The sequence below is a fragment of the Natator depressus genome, chromosome 2, assembly GCF_965152275.1.
Source record: "Natator depressus isolate rNatDep1 chromosome 2, rNatDep2.hap1, whole genome shotgun sequence".
In the NCBI taxonomy this organism is placed as follows: domain Eukaryota; kingdom Metazoa; phylum Chordata; order Testudines; family Cheloniidae; genus Natator; species Natator depressus.
The window spans coordinates 228049526-228068556 of record NC_134235.1 but is presented as its reverse complement, the minus strand read 5'-3'; the positions used below and the strand labels follow the sequence as shown (position 1 = coordinate 228068556).

Below are 19031 nucleotides of genomic sequence, written 5' to 3'. Positions count from 1 at the left end.
TTTTAATCTCGTGATTAACCACAATTAATGTTGTTTTTTAATCATTTGGTAGCCTTAATTTCTAAACAATGTACCTACTTAATTAATATTCCTGAAAAGGTGAAGATTAGCCAGGAAAAGCTTTTTATCCTTTGCACTGAGAAACCCTGTGCCACAATGACCCACTCATGATAAAACCTTAGGTTTTTGCTGAAAATGTAACGAAGGCTTTAGAAATTCAACTTGAATTGTGAAAAGGATGAGTATGTGCCTTTTAGAAACACATACATTTATTTGTAAAATCCACTATGCTCTTCTTGCACTCTTAAACAGAGGATTAAAATGAGAGCAAAGGCTCAGAGTGAAATCCATTATTAATTAAGTAGGAGTAGTTGTGTTCATCTCCTGTGCAGCTTTTCAAATATTTAGTTCTTTAATGATAGTGAATGTTCATTATAATGAATTACAGTATCAGTGGTTCTTTCTCTACCAAGGATTTTTCTTCACTGGAAATATTTGAGACTTCATCAAAAATTGTCAATTATTTCACTAAAGCAAAGTCTCTGTAATTTTTCACGTGAATAGAGTTTTAAATGGTCACATGAAAGGAGGAGGTGCTTTTTCCCATGTCTAAATGGTACCCACTTCAATTGCCCTTGTGCACTGGTAGAATACACATGTCCCTAAATCTTTGCCTATCACTTCATACAGTATAGGTTTTTAAATAACAGTTAAAACCCCATTCCAGTAATTAATCTGTTTTGTTTAAATTCCTAAATCTGTAATGACCCATCACTTTCACGGACATTAATTCAGTAACTTTGTCGATGGGGTAATGGTGGTTAATACTAATTTTGTATTAAAACAGTACCCCATCTTGCCAAGTTCTGTACAAACCTATAGGAAGACATGGCCCAGCTAAAAAAGCTTATGGTTTAAAAATACCAAGAACAGGAAATTAAGTGTTCAGGCAAGAGAAACCATATACATGGTGAATGTGACAACTGGCATGAAATATATTTGTTCCAGGTTTATTTGAAGTGCCTATAAATTGTGCTCAGCTATTCGTCTTCCTAGCCATTGTTGGGGTTTGGGGGGGGGGGTTGCTTATTTTTTAAATACCTCATTTATAGTTTTACTTGGTGTTTAATCTATGAATTTAGTTATTTATATGGCTTTCATCACCATAGCATCTCAGTGCTTCACAAGCATTAATGATTTAACAGCAACCCTGTAAGGTAGGGAAGTGTTCTTATCCCACATTTAAAGATGGGAACTGAGGCACAGAATGGTTAAGGAGAGACGTTCAAAGGCACAAAGAGAAGTTAGATACCCAACTCCCACTGAAAGTCTCTGGGAGTTGGACTGTTCCCTGCACTATGTGCCTTTGAAAATCTCCCCATAAGGCTTTGTATTGAAGGCTAAAAGGATATGTTTTTCATTTGTGTTAGCCAATATGTCTTTAAACATGATTGAATTGGCAGTGTTGTAGTAGGGGGAGGGATGCCTAGGCTACGACATGGATAGCTAATATGCCTTCAAATGTTTTAGCCTGTATTTAAATAAGCATTCTGAGGGCTTGTCTGTCATGGTATGCTAACTTGAGTGAAAGACCCACCCCTTTTAACTCATCAAGACAAGGCCTAAATGACTCCCCCAGTGTCATTCAGGAAGTCTGTGGCACAGCACAGAACTGAGTTTGGTCTTAACTGTAAGGCCATCCTTCCTCTGCTTCCGTAGCATTTATTTAATGTGTTAATAGTCCCTGTTTGTTAAAAGTGTCGTTCTAAATTAGCTATGGCTTTCTAAATATAACAATATTCTAAAATCAGGATTATAGTGACTTCTGTGCTAGAAGGAAAGGGAGTTTGGTTGCTTTTATTTTTTCATTGCTTTGTCTCAAGTCTTCATCTAATTCTATATCAGTCTCCTTCCTCCAGTCTTAAACATCCCACTCACTGGATCCTTCTGGCTTTGGCAGCGTCCCTCCATCCCCATCTGCCAAGTCAGCCTACAGAGTTATGCGATAATTTCCTAGATGGAGAACAATAAGCTTTACAGCTGCTAGTCCTGAATATTTTATCTGCTTTTTCTTCTTCTTCTTTTCCATCCCAAACTAGTTATCCAAGCTGGCCAAGGAGATAATTGATGTATGCTGTCACATTATAGTAAACAGCAACCCACTATTTGCTTCTAAGAAACCTTCCAGATACTACCCTAACGCCTTTGGGTTAAACACCAGAGTGCGTCAGACTGAATTTTTCCTCTCTGAAATCTGGTATGGATGGATGGGAACCTATAATTCCTTCTCAGATGTCTTTTTTTTTTTAAAAAACCAAACAAAATGGGAGGGACGCTTAGAACAAAGTTATAGGACATTTTAACAAGGCAGAAAGCAATGTATCCAAAGGCTGCCAAGTTCAAAGCTCAACTTTCCCAAAGTTCACAGTTGTTGGGATCTAAGGGTTCAGTTTGGGCCTATCTCTATATAAAATCTTTGGTTTTTTTAATATACTCTTGGTATGCAGAAAGGGGGAGTCATTTTCTGTACAAGGGCAACTATGTAATTCACACCAGGGTGAATAACACACAATCCACATGAACAAACCCAAGGAAAGGAGTTTGTTGCTATTGTGGAATCAGCATCCCATCCTCTCTTTTGTTTGGAGGCAAAAGAGTTTTTCAGTATTAGAGGGGTATATAAAAATGTGTGTAGGTTAAATTTTGGGGCCTATGACACTGTCCCTTTGAATCCTTTCCTTTTTGTGTATCTGTGGGAGGGGGGGAATAGAGGAAAAGAACCTCAAGGTCACCTTTTCCTTCTTGGGTTTATGAAGAACAAAATAAAGTGGTACATTGGAAAGTACTGTATTCAATAAGGTTTATAAGCAATGTGTTGGCATATTTTTCTTGAAGCTACAGGAAACATTCCAGTAGGCCGTTGTTAATTATTGGGGGCAGGGTTCTATTTGCTTTTTAGGAAATTGGGGGGTGTTCTCCCCCCCCCATTATTTACTCCCACTAGAAAGACTTGCAGACTGGGGGTGAAATCTTGGCTCTACTGAAGTTAGTCACAAAGGCTCAGATCCACAAAGTTGCTTAGGAACCTAAATGCCAGACTTAGGTGCCTAAGTTACTGTTTTAGGCACCAGTACAATCCACAAAACTCATGCTAGGCTGACTCCTAACCCTATAGATGCCTAAACTCACTCAGTGCCTAAATTTTCTCAGTAAAAGTTTTTTCTTGGTGTCTAAGCTTCAGCCTCTGGGCATGCACGTTGCTGCCTCACTCCACTGTCCAAACAGCTACTTCTCTTCTAAGCACCAGGGCAGACCACAAACTGGGGAAAGATAAGTAGAAGGGTGCCCAATCAACTAGGCACACTCGGGGCTACCTGTTAGATTGGGTCTGATTCAAAATGTGATCGGAGAAGGAGGTGGTGCTGCTGTTCCCACTGCCCACCTTATAATATTTAGACTAGTTGTTAGTGCACTCACCTGGGATATGGAAGAGTTGGGTTCAGTTCCCCCCTCTGCCTGAAGGGGAAGAGAGGTTTTGAACAGGGGTCTCCGACACCTATCAGGAGAGTGCTCGAACCACTTGGGTAATGGAATTCTGATGGGGGGCTCCCTCTCCCATTGAAGCTGTTCCACTGGATGGATAATAGTTCCTTCATAGTTAAATTTACTGAGAGTGAGTTCAGTAATTAGCTAAACATTGGTGAATTGTGAAAGCAAATTAGAATTCTGTTCAATTCGTGAACAAGTGAATATGATGCAGGTGTATTTGATTACACTGAATGAAGCTTTACATATCTGCATTTGATGTGTCAGTGCTTTCAATTGTCATAGCTCACTAGTGCCCTCTTTTGGTCATTAGTGACATCTTGCATTTGGGGTGCTGTGTATATTCAGTCCTGCTGTGATCTGAGCAACCTTTTTCTATGGATCCAGATTTAAGAAGCAATTTCAATGTACTCATATTTGTGTTCTGGTTCTTATTAATTGGTTTTGGGTTTTGCATTTGTTTTAGGCCAAAGAGCTGCCAACATTCAAAGACAATGATTTTATTAATGATGGCCAAAAGATTTATATTGATGAAAACAACAAAAAGGTGTTCCTTGAAAAGCTCAAAAAGGATGTGGAGGTAAGAATGTAATCTGCTCAATTTTTATATAATTATACCACACTGTGCAGCAAGTCATATGTACAGCTGTGTAAAAAAATTTTGTAGTTCATAAATCATAAATGAATTAGATAAAAATAAACTTGTCAGCACAGACTTCTTTAAATGAAACACAATCTAAGCTTTCACGAGCGATCACTTAATAAAGATCCCTTCTGCCATAGATGGTTGTCATACATTGCCCATGTCCTGATGATGTGCTTGTACTTAAAATGCTTTACAGGCATAATAGCACATGGAGTGAGCTCAGTATTGTTAGTTATATTTTACAGATGGGGAAACTTGAGTCACAGAGAAGTTGTGGCTTACCCAAGGCCATACATTGAGTCAGCGGCAGAGAACGCAGGTCTCCCAACTCCCATTCCTGTGCTTATTCCCTGTTGTTCTGTTTATCTGTCAATCATGTAGTTTTATACCATCCTAATTACAGTAGTATGAGTACCTTAGGTATTTGTATACACTTCCTTTCATTATTCTAATACTGTGTGCTTCGGTTATATTGAACACATAGTCAACATTCAATACAAAAATACTGGTTTGTGCTATTTTTTTAATCCTAATTCTTAAAATACTGATTTGGCTCAGAGTAAAATAATTTTATCATAGCTATCTATTCAGCAAATAAAGTTAAGAGGTATTTCCCCATCTTTAGAATAGAACTGATAACTCAGGTTTAACAGGGCCTTCAGCTTTTTATATTGACCTTTTTTTGAACATTGACGTAATTGTCTGATAAACACAAATCCCAGAGCTGTGCTAATATCAGTTAAAAGCTGTTGCAAAGCAGCACAGAATATTTTTTGTGTAACATTTACAGAATGGTCTGGAGGTTAATTTCTCATCAATGGGGTGGTAGATTTTAATATAATTCATGCACATTCCTATAGTCATGTGTATATATAATTTTCTATAAAATATATTAATCCAAAGGATTTGTCCTCCAATTTTTAGCATCTTTAGGATAGGTCAAATTTTAGACTTAAATTCTTGAGCCTTTCTTTAAGAATGTAACATTTTCACTGACTAAATTTTGCACACAAGATGTAAAGAAATGCAATGAATACAGTAGCTGTTTTATCTCCAAAATATGGACTGAGTGTGGTCTGCTACATAGCTTTCATTTACTAGATTTTAAATATGATGGCAGACTTTAGAAGGTCAGTCTTAGTCATATTCTGAGTGACTATTCTGAGTTACTTTTATAGTGTTTACACAGTTTTGAAATCCATACAGAAGGATCATTACATTTGTATGCAGACAACTATGGTGAAGTGACTTGACATCTGATCCCAATAATGGGAGAACAAAATTTAACCTTATTTTTTATCAGTTACCCTGTTCTTATTTAGATTGGCAGTTCTGCTTAACTGCTCAAAAAAGTGAGTGCAATTTCTACCCAATGCATAAACTCTCAAGTTTGAGAATATATTTTAAACAAATGAATAACGTGTAATAAAATTTTATTCCACAATATTTACAGTTAAATACACAAAGTGTAACGGTCTTCAGGCTGTACAGTTTAGCTTTCCCCCTTTCTCAGTGAGTACTGACCCCACTTCTCTGTAACTATGAGTTTACATCCCACCTCCCCTTAATTTCCAAACTCCTTGAGCCAGCTGTTTGTTCCCATTGTATTGATGTCCTCTAATCAAGCTCCCTATTAAATTCCCACCTATCTGGCTTCTCAGGCTACTGAAACTGTCCCCACAAAAGACACTAAGGAACTCTTCTTCCCTTAAAAGTATGAGGATCTCTTCTCCATGCTGAGTTTCTTCAATTTCTGCTGCCTTTTTACACTTCTTATTGAGACCCTCTGTGAGAGTCCATTAAAACTGTCCTTTCCTGATTCTACTGTTACCTTCCTGGTTGCTCTTTCAGCCTGACCATCAATAGCTCAATCCTTTTTCTTTGTTGGGGTTTCTCAAAGATCTGTCCTTGGTCCCCTCCTCCTGCAACTGACCTCATCCACTCCTGTGGTATCTCATCACCTCTGTGTTAACACTCAAATCCACTTCTCCCCCTCTCTCCAGGCTCACATCTCTTCCTGTTGCTAGCATCACCTCATGGATGTTCTGTCACTTCCTTAAACTTCCCCCTAGTCCTTCCTCCTGCTCCCTTTTTTCAGCAACATTGACAACTTTATCCTCCTCCCTGTCACTTGAGCATGCAATCATGGTATTAGCTTTGATTCCTCCTTTTCCTTCTCTCCTCACAACCAGGATCTTGACAAATCTTGTCATTTCTCCCTTTTCAGTGTTTCTATAGGTCTTCATGAGAGGGGTCCCTGAAGAGGGGCATGAAAGGTGCTGGTAGATGGTAAGGAGCTGAACTGGATAGAATAGCCAGTGGAAATTACTTCTAGGAACCATCTGTCTGAGGTGATGAGCTCCCAGGAAGGCAAGAAATGGGAGAGACGATTTTACAGCCCAGAAGGTCCAACTGTTTTCGCTCCTTATCAGATGGTGTTGAACGGGACTGACATTACCTGTTCTGTTCGAATAGCCTCCACTATCAGAGAGTTGGGAGTAGGGTGTGAGGAAAGAAATACTGAGCCTCTGGAGGTGGTGGGGGGGGGGAGTTGCCTCGTTTACACATATGTGGGACAGTGGTTGGAGTTTGCCACATTATGTGTGTTGGAGTAAGCAGAGAGTCATTGATAGGCAAGGCAATCTTGCCCCGAGGAAGTGAATGAAGGATATTGAACAAGGTGTGTTGTGTTCCCTGAATCTCCTCTAATGGGACTTGTAAGGTGTCTGTTACCCTTTTTATGAGTTCTTGAAAGGCCTTGAAGTAATCGGGATAGAATGGCAGGGGAGGCATGACAGCCTTGTCTGTTGATGAGGAGGGGTTTTTTTTAAGAAGGTGGAGTTTTTTCCTCTTCCACTAGTTCCTGCTCTGGAGGATGTATCCATGGGGCAAGATCTACGGGTGTCGGTTGATGTTCCTGACATGAATGACCTCTTTTGAGATGGCTCCCTGTAGAAAGTGATTCCAGTAAGCCTGTGGTTTTGAACCTTTTTTGATTTGCAGACCCCTAAAAAATTTTGAATGGAGGTGCAGACTCCTTTGAAATCTCACACATAGTCTGCAGACCTCGAAGGGTCCGCAAACCACAGATTGAAAACCACTGTTTTATGGTAATGACGGTCTTTTGTGGACCCTTTAGATATAGTCTGACCACAGGTTGAACACCATTGCAGCAAGCCCATTCTGGTGGGGCATAAGGGAATGGTGCAAGATTGTCCTTGCCATGGTATCAGGGCATACTTCCTGCTATGAGCTCCTTCTTCAGTGTGAATTTCTAGGGAGGGAGGTTGGAAGGTGGAGGAACCAAGTACAGATACCTCTGAGTCAGATGAGGTGTCATCCCTTATACCCTTGGGGCAGAGGTGAGTCTGTATTAGTGATTAGGTCAGTACCTAGCCCTGGGAAGAGACCTGCAGTTGAATGGTACTGAGGTTAGAAAGGGAGGCTGGTGAAGCCATGTTGGAGAAAGTCGTTACAGTAACAGCTGGAAGTATCTCTTGGAGTCCTCAAAAAGTCTGCAGAGGGACTGTGTTGGTACTGAAGGGTGAATCACTGTTGAAGAAATGGACAGAGGGTAAGTAGGTTTCATGAAGTTGGGTCAGTATCAGCAGGGAGTACTTCTCATTACCTCTTCATAATGGTGATTTGGAGGTTCTCATGAGATAAGAGCCTGGATGCAGTAAAATATTAGGTGGTCCCGGAGACTGCACCTAAATAGGTACAGTATGTTTTTTGCTTCTGGCTATGGAAGTTGGTACCAATAAGGACTTTGCCCTGGGTTCTGGCTTTTGGAGGTACAAGTCAGGTGCCGATGTCAGTGCTGTGCTAGATGGCTTTTTGGTACGTGATGTGGTGGTCTTAGTCGGATACTGTGGTCATAGTACCAGCGGGATGGGAGCCTCAGCTCCATATTGGGTCATGGTCTCCTGAGACCCAGATCAAGGAGATGTCTTTTCGTTTCATTTCGTTTCTTGTAGTTTCTTTTCTTTTCTTGTTTCAGAGAATGAAGTATTTTCTTCTTGGAAGGTCTGGGGAATATCCCTGAGCCTCCAGGATCTTTGCTCACTGCAGAAGCAGAGGTGATTGGTAGACCCGATGTACCAGGTGGAGACATGGACCCTGTGGAGCTCAGAGTGCTCCATGAGTAGGAGTTCATCTGTCCTCCCTCAATTTTTCAGATCTGTTTTTAAATCCTAAACATATTTTACATTTAAAGGGAATATGGGTTTCTCCCAAACAGCAGAGGCAGCTTGAATTTCCGTGGCTGAGGGGAAAGGATCTGTGGCAGGTCTGGCAAGGATTGAAGCCCAGGATATAGGGCATAACCTGCACTTGAGGCCAGGAATGTGGCCTGGGGGGAAAAAAAACCAAGAGTCCAAAATGGGCAAACAAGAAAAGAGGGCAGAAAACTTGCTCAAAGCATGAACTCATGCTAATATATATATATATATATATATATATATATATATATATATATATATATATATATATATAACGAAGAACAAACTAAAAGAAAAAAGGTACAAGAAAGTGAGGTGTAGCAAGCTGCATGGCTCTGCTAACAGATGCTGTGATGCGCCATCTCAAGCCACAGGCAGTTGAGAGGGAGCTGGAGTCATGGTGGGTCTGCCTCTACCAAGATACCCTCATATCTTCCTGTATGGCAGGTGTCTTCGTTCTCCTTCAATTTTTTTCTCAAGCCCATTTTTTTCACCTTGCTTTCCACTGTTGACTTCCTCTTCCATGCAACATATGCCTCTCATCCTCCATCTCTACTGAAAAATACGAAAACTAGTATGTTAATGTTTCATTTAGATTGTGAGCCACTCAGGTTGGTGGTCATGAAGAGAATGTGACCTGGTTCTAGTCCTACGCTATGTAGAACTTAGCAAACTGTAGGTCCAAAAGCTAAATTGTCCACTTTCAGTGGACACAGCATTTAACACATTTCTCTCTATGTGATTCTTGAATTGTGCCTGAAGTCCAAAGGGAAAGGAATGTTGTGGTCAGGCCTTAATGAACTATCCTATGAAACAAAAGTACAGCTGATAATGTGGTATTATCTAAAAAGAAAAGGAGTACTTGTGGCACCTTAGAGACTAACAAATTTATTTGAGCATAAGCTGTCGTGAGCTACAGCTCACTTCATATGCATGCAGTGGAAAATACAGTGAGGAGATTTATATACATAGAGAACATGAAACAATGGGTGTTACCATACACACTGTAATGAGAGTGATCACTTAAGGTGAGCAATTACCAGCAGGAGAGCGGGGGGGAGGGGTGGTGACCTTTTGTAGTGATAATCAAGGTGGGCCATTTCCAGCAGTTGACAAGAACGTCTGAGGAATGGTGGAGGGGGGGAATAAACATGGGGAAATAGTTTACTTTGTGTAATGACCCATCCACTCCCAGTCTCTATTCAAGCCTAAGTTAATTGTATCCAGTTTGCAAATTAATTCCAATTCAGCAGTCTCTCATTGGAGTCTGTTTTTGAAGTTGTTTTTTTTTTTTTGAAGAATTGCAACTTTTAGGTCTGTAATTGAGTGACCAAAGAGACTGAAGTGTTCTCCAACTGGTTTTTGAATGTCATAATTCTTGACATCTGATTTGTGTCCATTTATTCTTTTACATAGAGACTGTCCAGTTTGACCAATGTACATGGCAGAGGGGCATTGCTGGCACATGATGGCATATATCACATTGGTAGATGTGCAGGTGAACGAGTCTCTGATAGTGTGGCTGATGTGATTAGGCCCTAGGATGGTGTCCCCTGAATAGATATGTGGATACAGTTGGCAACGGGCTTTGTTGCAAGGATAGGTTCCTGGGTTAGTGGTTCTGTTGTGTGATGTGTGGTTCCTGGTGAGTATTTGCTTCAGGTTAGGGGGGCTGTCTGTAAGCAAGGACTGGCCTGTCTCCCAGGATCTGTGAGAGTGATGGGTCGTCCTTCAGGATAGGTTGTAGATCCTTGATGATGCGTTGGAGAGGTTTTAGTTGGGGGCTGAAGGTGATGGCTAGTGGCGTTCTGTTACTTCCTTTGTTGGGCCTGTCCTGTAGTGGGTAACTTCTGGCTACTTTTCTGGCTCTGTCCATCTGTTTCTTCACTTCAGCAGGTGGGTAATTTAGTTGTAAGAAAGCTTGATAGAGATCTTGTAGATGTTTGTCTCTGTCTGAGGGGTTGGAGCAAATGCAGTGGTATTGTAGAGCTTGGCTGTAGACAATGGATCGTGTGGTGTGGTCTGGATGAAAGTTGGAGGCATGTAGGTAGGAATAGCTGTCAGTAGGTTTCCGGTATAGGGTGGTGTTTATGTGACCATCGCTTATTAGCACCGTAGTGTCCAGGAAGTGGATCTCTTTTGTGTTCTGCTCCAGGCTGAGGTTGATGGTGGGATGGAAATTGTTGAAATCATGATGGAATTCCTCAAGGGCTTCTTTTCAATGGGTCCAGATGATGACATCAATGTAGCGCAAGTAGAGTAGGGACATTAGGGGACAAGAGCTGAGGAAGCATTGTTCTAAGTCAGCCATAAAAATGTTGGCATACTGTGGGGCCATGCGGGTACCCATAGCAGTGCCGCTGATTTGAAGGTATAAATTGTCCCCAAATGTGAAATAGTTATGGGTGAGGACAAAGTCACAAAGTTCAGCCACCAGGTTTGCCGTGACATTATCGGGGTTACTGTTCCTGACAGCTAATAATTGTGGGTGCTTATGAGAGTGACTACAGAAAAGCATGATGCAGGCATTGTGCAAGGTGCCCAGAACGACTCTGCTTGTGCATCTTAGTGTTGATCTACAGCATCTGTGTCCCTGACCTCCCTGGAGCCCTCAATGCTAATGATGTTATAATGTGTAATAGTGAGTTTCAGATAGCAAAATAATAAAATACATTTAAAATGGACATTTTCGTCTACTCCCACTGCCTCTTCCCACACTTCAGGTTGTTCCCTCTGTACCTGGCATAACAATCCTGAAGATATCCCTTATTTTAAATCCAGTCTTAGCCCCTATCCCAGCCACCCTCTATTAGAGATATTTGCTCTTCTTTATAGACGTTTATCTTTACATACTTTCCTATGTTCACAGTCAGATCTGACTTCACTGTGATATTGACATTGCTTATTATCACCTTCTAGTTCCTTGCTCAGTTAAAACTCATGGACTACAGCTTGCTGCTTGGAATTCATGATGTTGAGAGAGCTGAACAGGAAGAGGTAGAGTGTGAGGAAAATGATGGAGAAGATGAAGGGGAAAGTGATGGGACCCACCCTGTTGGAACACCTCCAGACAGTCCAGGAAATACACTGAACAGCTCACAGCCTTTGGCTCCAGGGGAATTTGATCCAGCCATTGATGTTTATGGAATAAAATGCCATGAAAGTAAGCAGTATTGCTGTGAATATTTTTTATATATGAGATGTTTTTATTTTTGCATCAAAATCTCAAAGCCTTCATAACCATATAAAGGCAAAATTATATTGCACAAAATCCATTCTGTAAAAAAGGAAATTAGTTCATTTTTGGTGCAACAGAAAGTTGAAGGCACCTATATTGCTTGGCTATGATACTTAATATAATTTATTTCTTGGCTATTGTAATGTCTGGAAACACAGTAAAACAGTTTATGTACAGCCCAAGCAGCTAATGTACTTGCTCATCTGTTTACACTGCTGCATCCTGTGTGTCTTAGAATCCAGGAGAAAAGCTCCTTTGTGAGGAGGGGTGGAAATCTATCTGCTGTACATAACTGTTTTTTACGCTGATAGATAAGCCAGTACTGTTAGCAGTGGTTCAGAAAAAGGAGCAAATCACTGCTTTGACCTATATCTCAAAGACTTCTTTACTTCTAAAAAATATTTGTAGACTGAGCCCAGTTTTGTACTACTTATAAGAAAATCTCATCCAGAAGACTGTTTTGCATAAGAAGCAAGTGAGCTTTAGGGTAGTCCATAGCACTGAGCAGGCATGCTTTCTATTTAAAGTTACCATGGATTGTTCAAAGCAGACAGAGTATCTGCTTTCCATCGAGTCCCTGCTTTGTAAACATATTGGTAAATCCATTTTTTACCATTCATAAATGAAATGTGATCTTAATTGTTGAAACACAAGCACTGTCCACAAAATATATACTGTATATACACCTCTACCCCGATGTAACGCGGTCCACAGGAGCCAAAAAATCTTACCGCGTTGTAAGTGAAACTGTGTTATATTGAACTTGCTTTGGTCCCTCTGCTCCTTGTCCCCTGACCGCCCCCTGCAGAGACCCCTGTCCCTAATCAGCCCCAGGACCCCACCCCTACCCAATCCCTGTCCCCTGACTGCCCCGACCCCTATCCACACCCCTACCCTCTGACAGGCACTCACCGACAGTGGCAGGAAGCAGAGCCACGTGGCCCCAGCCCGCTCCGCTCCACTTCCCGCCGCCGGGGAGTGCAGGGAGGCTGGGGAAAGGACGCTCACCGGTGGCGGGAAGCAGAGCGCTGCAGCTGAGAGCTGGCAGAGTGGAGCGGGCTGGGGCCACGTTGTTCCGCTTCCGCCGCTGCCGGGGAGTGCAGGAGGGGTTCCCCTCCCCCGAGCGACACGGCTGGGGCTGGGGTGAGGGAAGCAGAGCGGGTTGCTCTTGGCCCCCCGCTAATCACCCGAGCCACTCTGGGCCTGTGGGCCCCCCAAAAGTGCCCCCCCACAGCTCCTGCCTCCCAGACCCTGGCCGGGGGGAGGCCTGCTTTACCGCGTTGTATGCGAACCCGTGTTATATCGGGGTAGAGGTGCACTTGGCCATTTTTCCATATTTATATCTCAGAAATAATTGTGGATGAAATGAAAATACATGTTGGTTTTAACAAGGAATATTGGCTTATGTCTACTAGTGTTGCACTTTGCATTATCTTTTATTTCATATGTATGAATGCAGCTAAACTAGAAATAAAAAGGGCTTGAGCCTACACTCTTTAAACACCTAAAGCTCTGACTGAGCTCTCTCCCTTTCCTGAAGTTTGACTTCATTTTGGTCACATGTCAAAAGAAAGAATCTTGATAAAAACACTTGTAAAATCATTCTGACTGCAATACATTTGTCATTCTGCAGATGCACCTAGGAAGGAGGTATACTTTATGGCCATTATTGACATTCTTACTCATTATGATGCAAAAAAGAAAGCTGCCCATGCTGCAAAAACTGTTAAACATGGTGTAAGTATCTGTTTTTCTCTCATTCCATTGCTGCTTCTGAATATTTGCTATTTAATGCCTAGCTGTAGCATAGTTTTGGGGATTTATGGAAGGATGCAGAATAAGTCAAGTTTTCTTTTTAATTTTGTTAATTAAATCTTTAAATAACTGTGATACAAAACTAGAAAGTGATTGTTGCACATTAAATAGCCTTCCCCCCCCACCCTGTAGTCTCAAAGACCTACAAAGTGAAAACTCTTTTTCACCCTGTGATTGTGTTAGAAAAGAATCTTAAAAATACTATGCCAGATGCAGATAAACACATAATTTATAGTGTACTGAATTATTTTTCAAAATAGCCAACACTTAAAACTTTGTAACCAAGTTAAAGAGCAAATCTCAGGAGCGAAATAGCCTCTTACTATTGCAAATGATCCACAGAGCAAGGCACATCTTTAACAAAAAATAGCTGAACCCTTTAATATTTTGTTGATTTGAGCAGTGGTTTTACCTAGAAGTCATTCATCTCTTTTTTTTTTTTTTAAATGGTTCAATATAAAGAGAACTCTGAGTGCGGAAGTCTTCATTTAGGCCTTAATCCTACAAACATCTGTATGGAAGACCCTTATGCTCATATGCAGCGCCACAGAAGTCACTTATGAATTATATTGAATGATAAAGAACGTAATGACTATGTTGTGCATTTGTTGGCCCAATCTGCTGAGAGTTTACTCCAAAATGTATAATATGGTTTACTTTGTAAGGCTTTTAGTAAAATACAGTTGGGGGGGGGGGGGCATCAAAACTCAAATGTATTGCTTTACTACCTTAAAATCCCTTGTCTGAAGGATATGTGTTGTTGTAAATACAGACAAGGCAATATGACTATCACTATTTGACTATAAAGGTAGTTAAGCTCTGGAATAAGCTTTCAAGGGAGGTTGTGGAATCCCCACCACGGGAAGTTTTTAAAAATAGGTTGGACAAACTCCTGTGAAGGATAGTCTATGTTTACTTGGTCCTGCCACAGCACAGGGAGCTGGACTTGATGACTTCCCAAGGTCCCTTCCAGCCCTACATCTCTATGATTCTGTCACTGTGGGCCCCCATTTTAGGTCTTGATCCTGTAAACATGAGTAACTTTGTCCAGCTGAGCGGTCCTGTTGAATACTCAGTGAGACTGCTCATGTGAGTAAAAATGCACACATACAGTAAGTATTTGCCATATCGGGCACTTAGCTATCCTTTTTATAAAAAACAAAAACTGGAGAACATCATTGTTGATAGTATCAGTTGCTTTAGAATTCTCAGCAATAAATCCCAGTTATGAATTTATAAAGATCATTTCTGTCATACACTATAAACGCATCTGAAAGTGGAGGCAGCCTTTGTACAGTCATCAGCTGATGATTACAACAAGATTTAAATTGAATCATCTTTTAAAATACCCACTCGCTTCTCTCTGAAATATTTTATCTACTATCATTGCAAGCAAGGCCTAGGATTACAAAAACTGAAAGAGATTAGGAAATGTATTTTTCTCTTTTGGAAGGTGTTTTTTTTTTTTTTTTTTTACTTCACTGGACAACAGTTAATGTGTATTCAATTTCACTGCTCAAGTCCTGATCCAACTTTTATTGAAGTCAATGGGACTCTTTCCATTCACTGCCTCAAGTTTTCCCCATCTATGTCAAGGGCTTTGAAAACCTGAGATGAAAACTACTGTGCATGAAATCTTGGTGCCATTGAAGTCAATGGGAGTTTTGCCATTGACTTCAATTTAGTCAGGATTTAAGCTTATATAGAAGTGCAAAATTATTAGTTATTGTTATCACCCAATCCAAAAATAGTCTGATTTGCCTTTTCAAGATAAAAAACCCTATCAGACTGCCATATATTAACAAACAGTGATTACTAGATGTCCGTTCTAATCTGGCGTCATCTTCCATCTGAAGATACCTGTTTGAAGAAAACCTGATGATTCTGTCTGTATCATGGTAATTAAATGCTAGAAATTACAAGGGAGCTTAAAGGTTTCAGAGGGGTAGTTAGGGTAGAGAGAATGTTACATTTTTAAAAGGAGGAGACTGCTCCTGTCATTATGCCAGTGAGTACAGTTACTCCAGTGTCAAACCACATGGGATTCTGCATGGGATTTACTACCTTTGTCTGCTATCCTGTTTGCAGGATTGGGACCTGGGACTGAAAATGGCAAGGGAGTTTTAAGGAATGGTTTCCAGACAAAAATATTCAATTAAAACTGCTTTTCCTCCCCTTTTTACTTCTCCCCTGTATAGGCAGGTGCAGAGATTTCAACCGTTAACCCTGAACAGTATTCAAAGCGCTTCTTGGACTTTATTGCCAACATCTTGACGTAACCTATCATGTGACATAGGACAGACACAAGACCTGGGGACAGCATCGGTGGCTACAAGTGTAGGGAAAAGAAAGGAACTCAGAGAAGTGCTCATCTTGCAGAAAGCAACCCCCTTGTTTACATCTGCTGGCAAAGATGAATAATTTGGGGTGGAATACTCGCTTTAACAGCTGCCTGATATTCCCAGCATAGTTCTAGCTATTTCTGACTTTTTTTGTGTGTGCAAAAATATATATATATAAATTAATTAATTAATTGAAAAGATCAGCTTGACTCAGAGTGCATTGCAATGGCAACACTCCGATGCTACTAGCTGAAATGGAATGAATGAGCAGAGGTGTGAGGGTGGGAGAGGAGTAAATGCATGTTAAATCTACAATATTGGTATCAAATTGTAAACTGTGGATCAGTTTATTTTTTGAATGAAAGGATGCAAGACAGTATTCATGATGATGATGATGATAATAATGATGATAATAATAAACAAACCTTTACTGCGAATGTTACACTTATACCCTGCACGCTGGCACTCCTTAAAAATAGCAGCAACATTAAACCCTTGGTGCTGGAAGCTTTTCTGTTAGCTCCATTGCTTTTTTTTTTTTTCTTTCCCCATCCACACATTGCATCAGGAAGTCCAGACTCCCAAGAGTCCAAGAGCTAATGTCTCTTGTTTTACAAAGAGCTAATGCCATATTCATGCTGCATATATGTTTTTGCTATAGTGAATTTGTCAGGAGGAAAACCTGTTTATTTCACTTTTATTACCTGATTTTTTTTCATTGTTATACTGTTATATTCTTGCAATATATGAGCTAATAATGCTACAAGGGGGAAAAAAAGCTTATTTGAAGAAGTGCATAGTTTTGGGCAATAGTAGCTACATCTTCCAGCCCAGGAAGGTGAGCAGAGTGATAGAAATCTCCATTCTCCTCTAATCTAATGAGAATCCGAATTTTAAATGCTTATATTGTACTGTTTAAACAGTGGTATTTTATTATAAATTATCCCTCTAAAAATCAATCCTGAATTTTACTGTTTACATTATTAGGAAAACAGGGATACTTTTGAATTTCAGTGTTTGTGTACAGTATGTGATTTTGAAGTTTACATGTAAAGTTATTTTGCAGTACAGATGAAGTAATTTTTGTCATCTCTCGAGGTGTAACTTGCAGAAGTGTACTAAAGTAATGTCTCATTCACCTCCACGGTAGAGTCTCCTTTACAATAAATGGAGAAAGGTTGTTTTTGAGGGGTTTTTTTTTTCAAATGTTCTTTATCTTAAATGACTTGTTTTAGTACTTCCCAAATTTGGTTGTATAAAACATTGCCTAAAACTGTGCTGATCATGTTTAACCTGTTAAAAATTTTAAACAATGATACTGTATTTACTTTCCTTCTTTCCTGTATTTTTTTCTAACAGGTTCCAAGCTTAAAAAGTGAGACACAAAATTAGACATGCTTAAAGTTTATCTACTTATACACTGTGCTAAAGCTGTGCCTTTAAAGCTCTTCATTGAAACAGTTGTTTTTATAGGCAATTTAGAAAACAAACTCCCACCCTCCCACCATAACTTATAACTTAACAAACCCAGGAGTGCCAGGATGCCTTCTCCAATAACTTAATGTCAGTGCTGTTAAGACTGCAACCGTGCATAATGTATGTAGTGTTTACTTCAGAAAAACCTATTAAAAAAGCAGCAGAACTGAATCTTCGGCAGCCAAAGGCAATACCATCCCTATTGCTGTGTACTGATTTTTTTTTTTTAAAACATGGTTTTGTTACCCTTAACTTAGGGATGTTAACAGCACTGTAATAATGTATGTGTGCACTTCTGTATTGTATTTAAATACATTGATACTGTGGCTTGATTTTTTTTTGTCCCCTCTTCATGACCCCAGTTAACTGTGGCATCTCATGAATGTTCCTTTTCTGAAGTATACTGTGGCTCCTAAAGTTATGAGACTGCAGAGAGGCCCTGAAGTAAAACAAGGTACACATACATGATCTGAGTAAATACTTAATTGTGGCTAATTAGTGTTTGCTTTTTAGAAGCTTACCTCAAAGCGTTTTCTGTCTGTAACAGTCTTTGTCACTCCTTATTTCTGATAAACTGTTTTTGGCCAGGGTAAGGAAGATTCACATTGTATCTCCTAGTGCTAAGACTACACTCCAGACATGAGCAGGGCTTTATAAAATAAAGCACTTTGATGACTCACTAGGTAAATCCTTTGTCCCTGTGTTTCGACCGCACGTTTGATCACTTGTAGATTGAATTTTGGATACTAAAGCGAACGTGTAATTCAAATGTGTGTATCAAAAAAAAAATATGAAACTGAAGATTTTTCATTAGACTTACAGCCTCTTTTTTTTCCATATTTGCTCCAAGTGGCTTGAAGATTTTTGCCTTTGTCTCTTCGTGCTTGAATGTAATTTCTTAGGTAACTCAACCTGTGCTCTGAGAGCAGATATGAAAATTTGTTAGTAGCAATCCTATGGAGTAACATTAAGGTTTAGTACAAAATTGAAACTTCCTTCACAGTGGCTTACTGAAAGAGGGGATTGACAAATAATATAACACCCCCAACCAAATCAGTTATTAAAAGTACTCAGAAGCAGGACAGAATAATTCTGGAGTCTGTAGACCAAAAAACCCTTTGTGTTCTGGCATTACAGTGCTTTGATTGTCAGCGCTGTCCGCACATGATGTTGCCTGTGCTGTGTTTCTTTAACAATACTCTTGGGATGACAATGCCAGAGCCCAAGTCTAATTCTCGCTGTCCTTTCTTCCATTTTGACTGGGAGTCTTACTGTTGTTTTTAATATTATTTTCTGTTTGAATTTCCTTATTTTATCGTGGAACTATAACAATATAATGAGCCTTTTACCCAAAGAATGTACATGGTAGAAGTTGTTCATTTTCTTCATAGGGAACAACTCTTGTAACATAGTCATCTTAAAAGCAGGAGGGGAGAGAGAGGAGAGGATCAGCTCTCTAGTGATCCAGTGAGCGTTTTAATGTACTCTCCAGTCATCACAGGCCCTGCTGGGTCCCCACTAACACCTCTGCACATGCCCTTGACATAGTCCCTCCTACAAATGTTTGGTTTTTAATGTGAATTTGGTGCTCAAAGAAGCGCAGCACAGGCTAGAGCCCAGCTAGTATGGGAAGGTGGTATGCAAGTATCCCCAGCCAGCTCTGAGATTGTGCCTCAGTTCTAACCTGTATTTTAACACCCATCTCTTGAGCAGGGTGCCAGCTGGGCCAAATTGTGTGCTAGTTTTCG

General features: G+C 40.2%; 1 protein-coding gene across 3 annotated transcripts in view; it reads left to right on the top strand.

The window, feature by feature from the left end:
* Positions 1–17976, top strand: part of PIP4K2A (phosphatidylinositol-5-phosphate 4-kinase type 2 alpha) — a 192322-nt gene extending 174346 nt beyond the window's left edge. For 2 of the 3 annotated variants that reach the window (XM_074946068.1, XM_074946070.1), the window contains 4 exons: positions 4013–4126; positions 11332–11575; positions 13284–13387; positions 15664–17953. In XM_074946068.1, the coding sequence (XP_074802169.1) occupies positions 4013–4126; positions 11332–11575; positions 13284–13387; positions 15664–15744 (543 nt within the window). In that variant the 3' untranslated portion in view covers positions 15745–17953. Of the gene's footprint in view, positions 1–4012; positions 4127–11331; positions 11576–13283; positions 13388–15663 lie in introns of all 3 variants that reach the window. The other variant, XM_074946069.1, reaches the window with a different exon arrangement.
* Positions 17977–19031: the final 1055 nt, after the last annotated feature.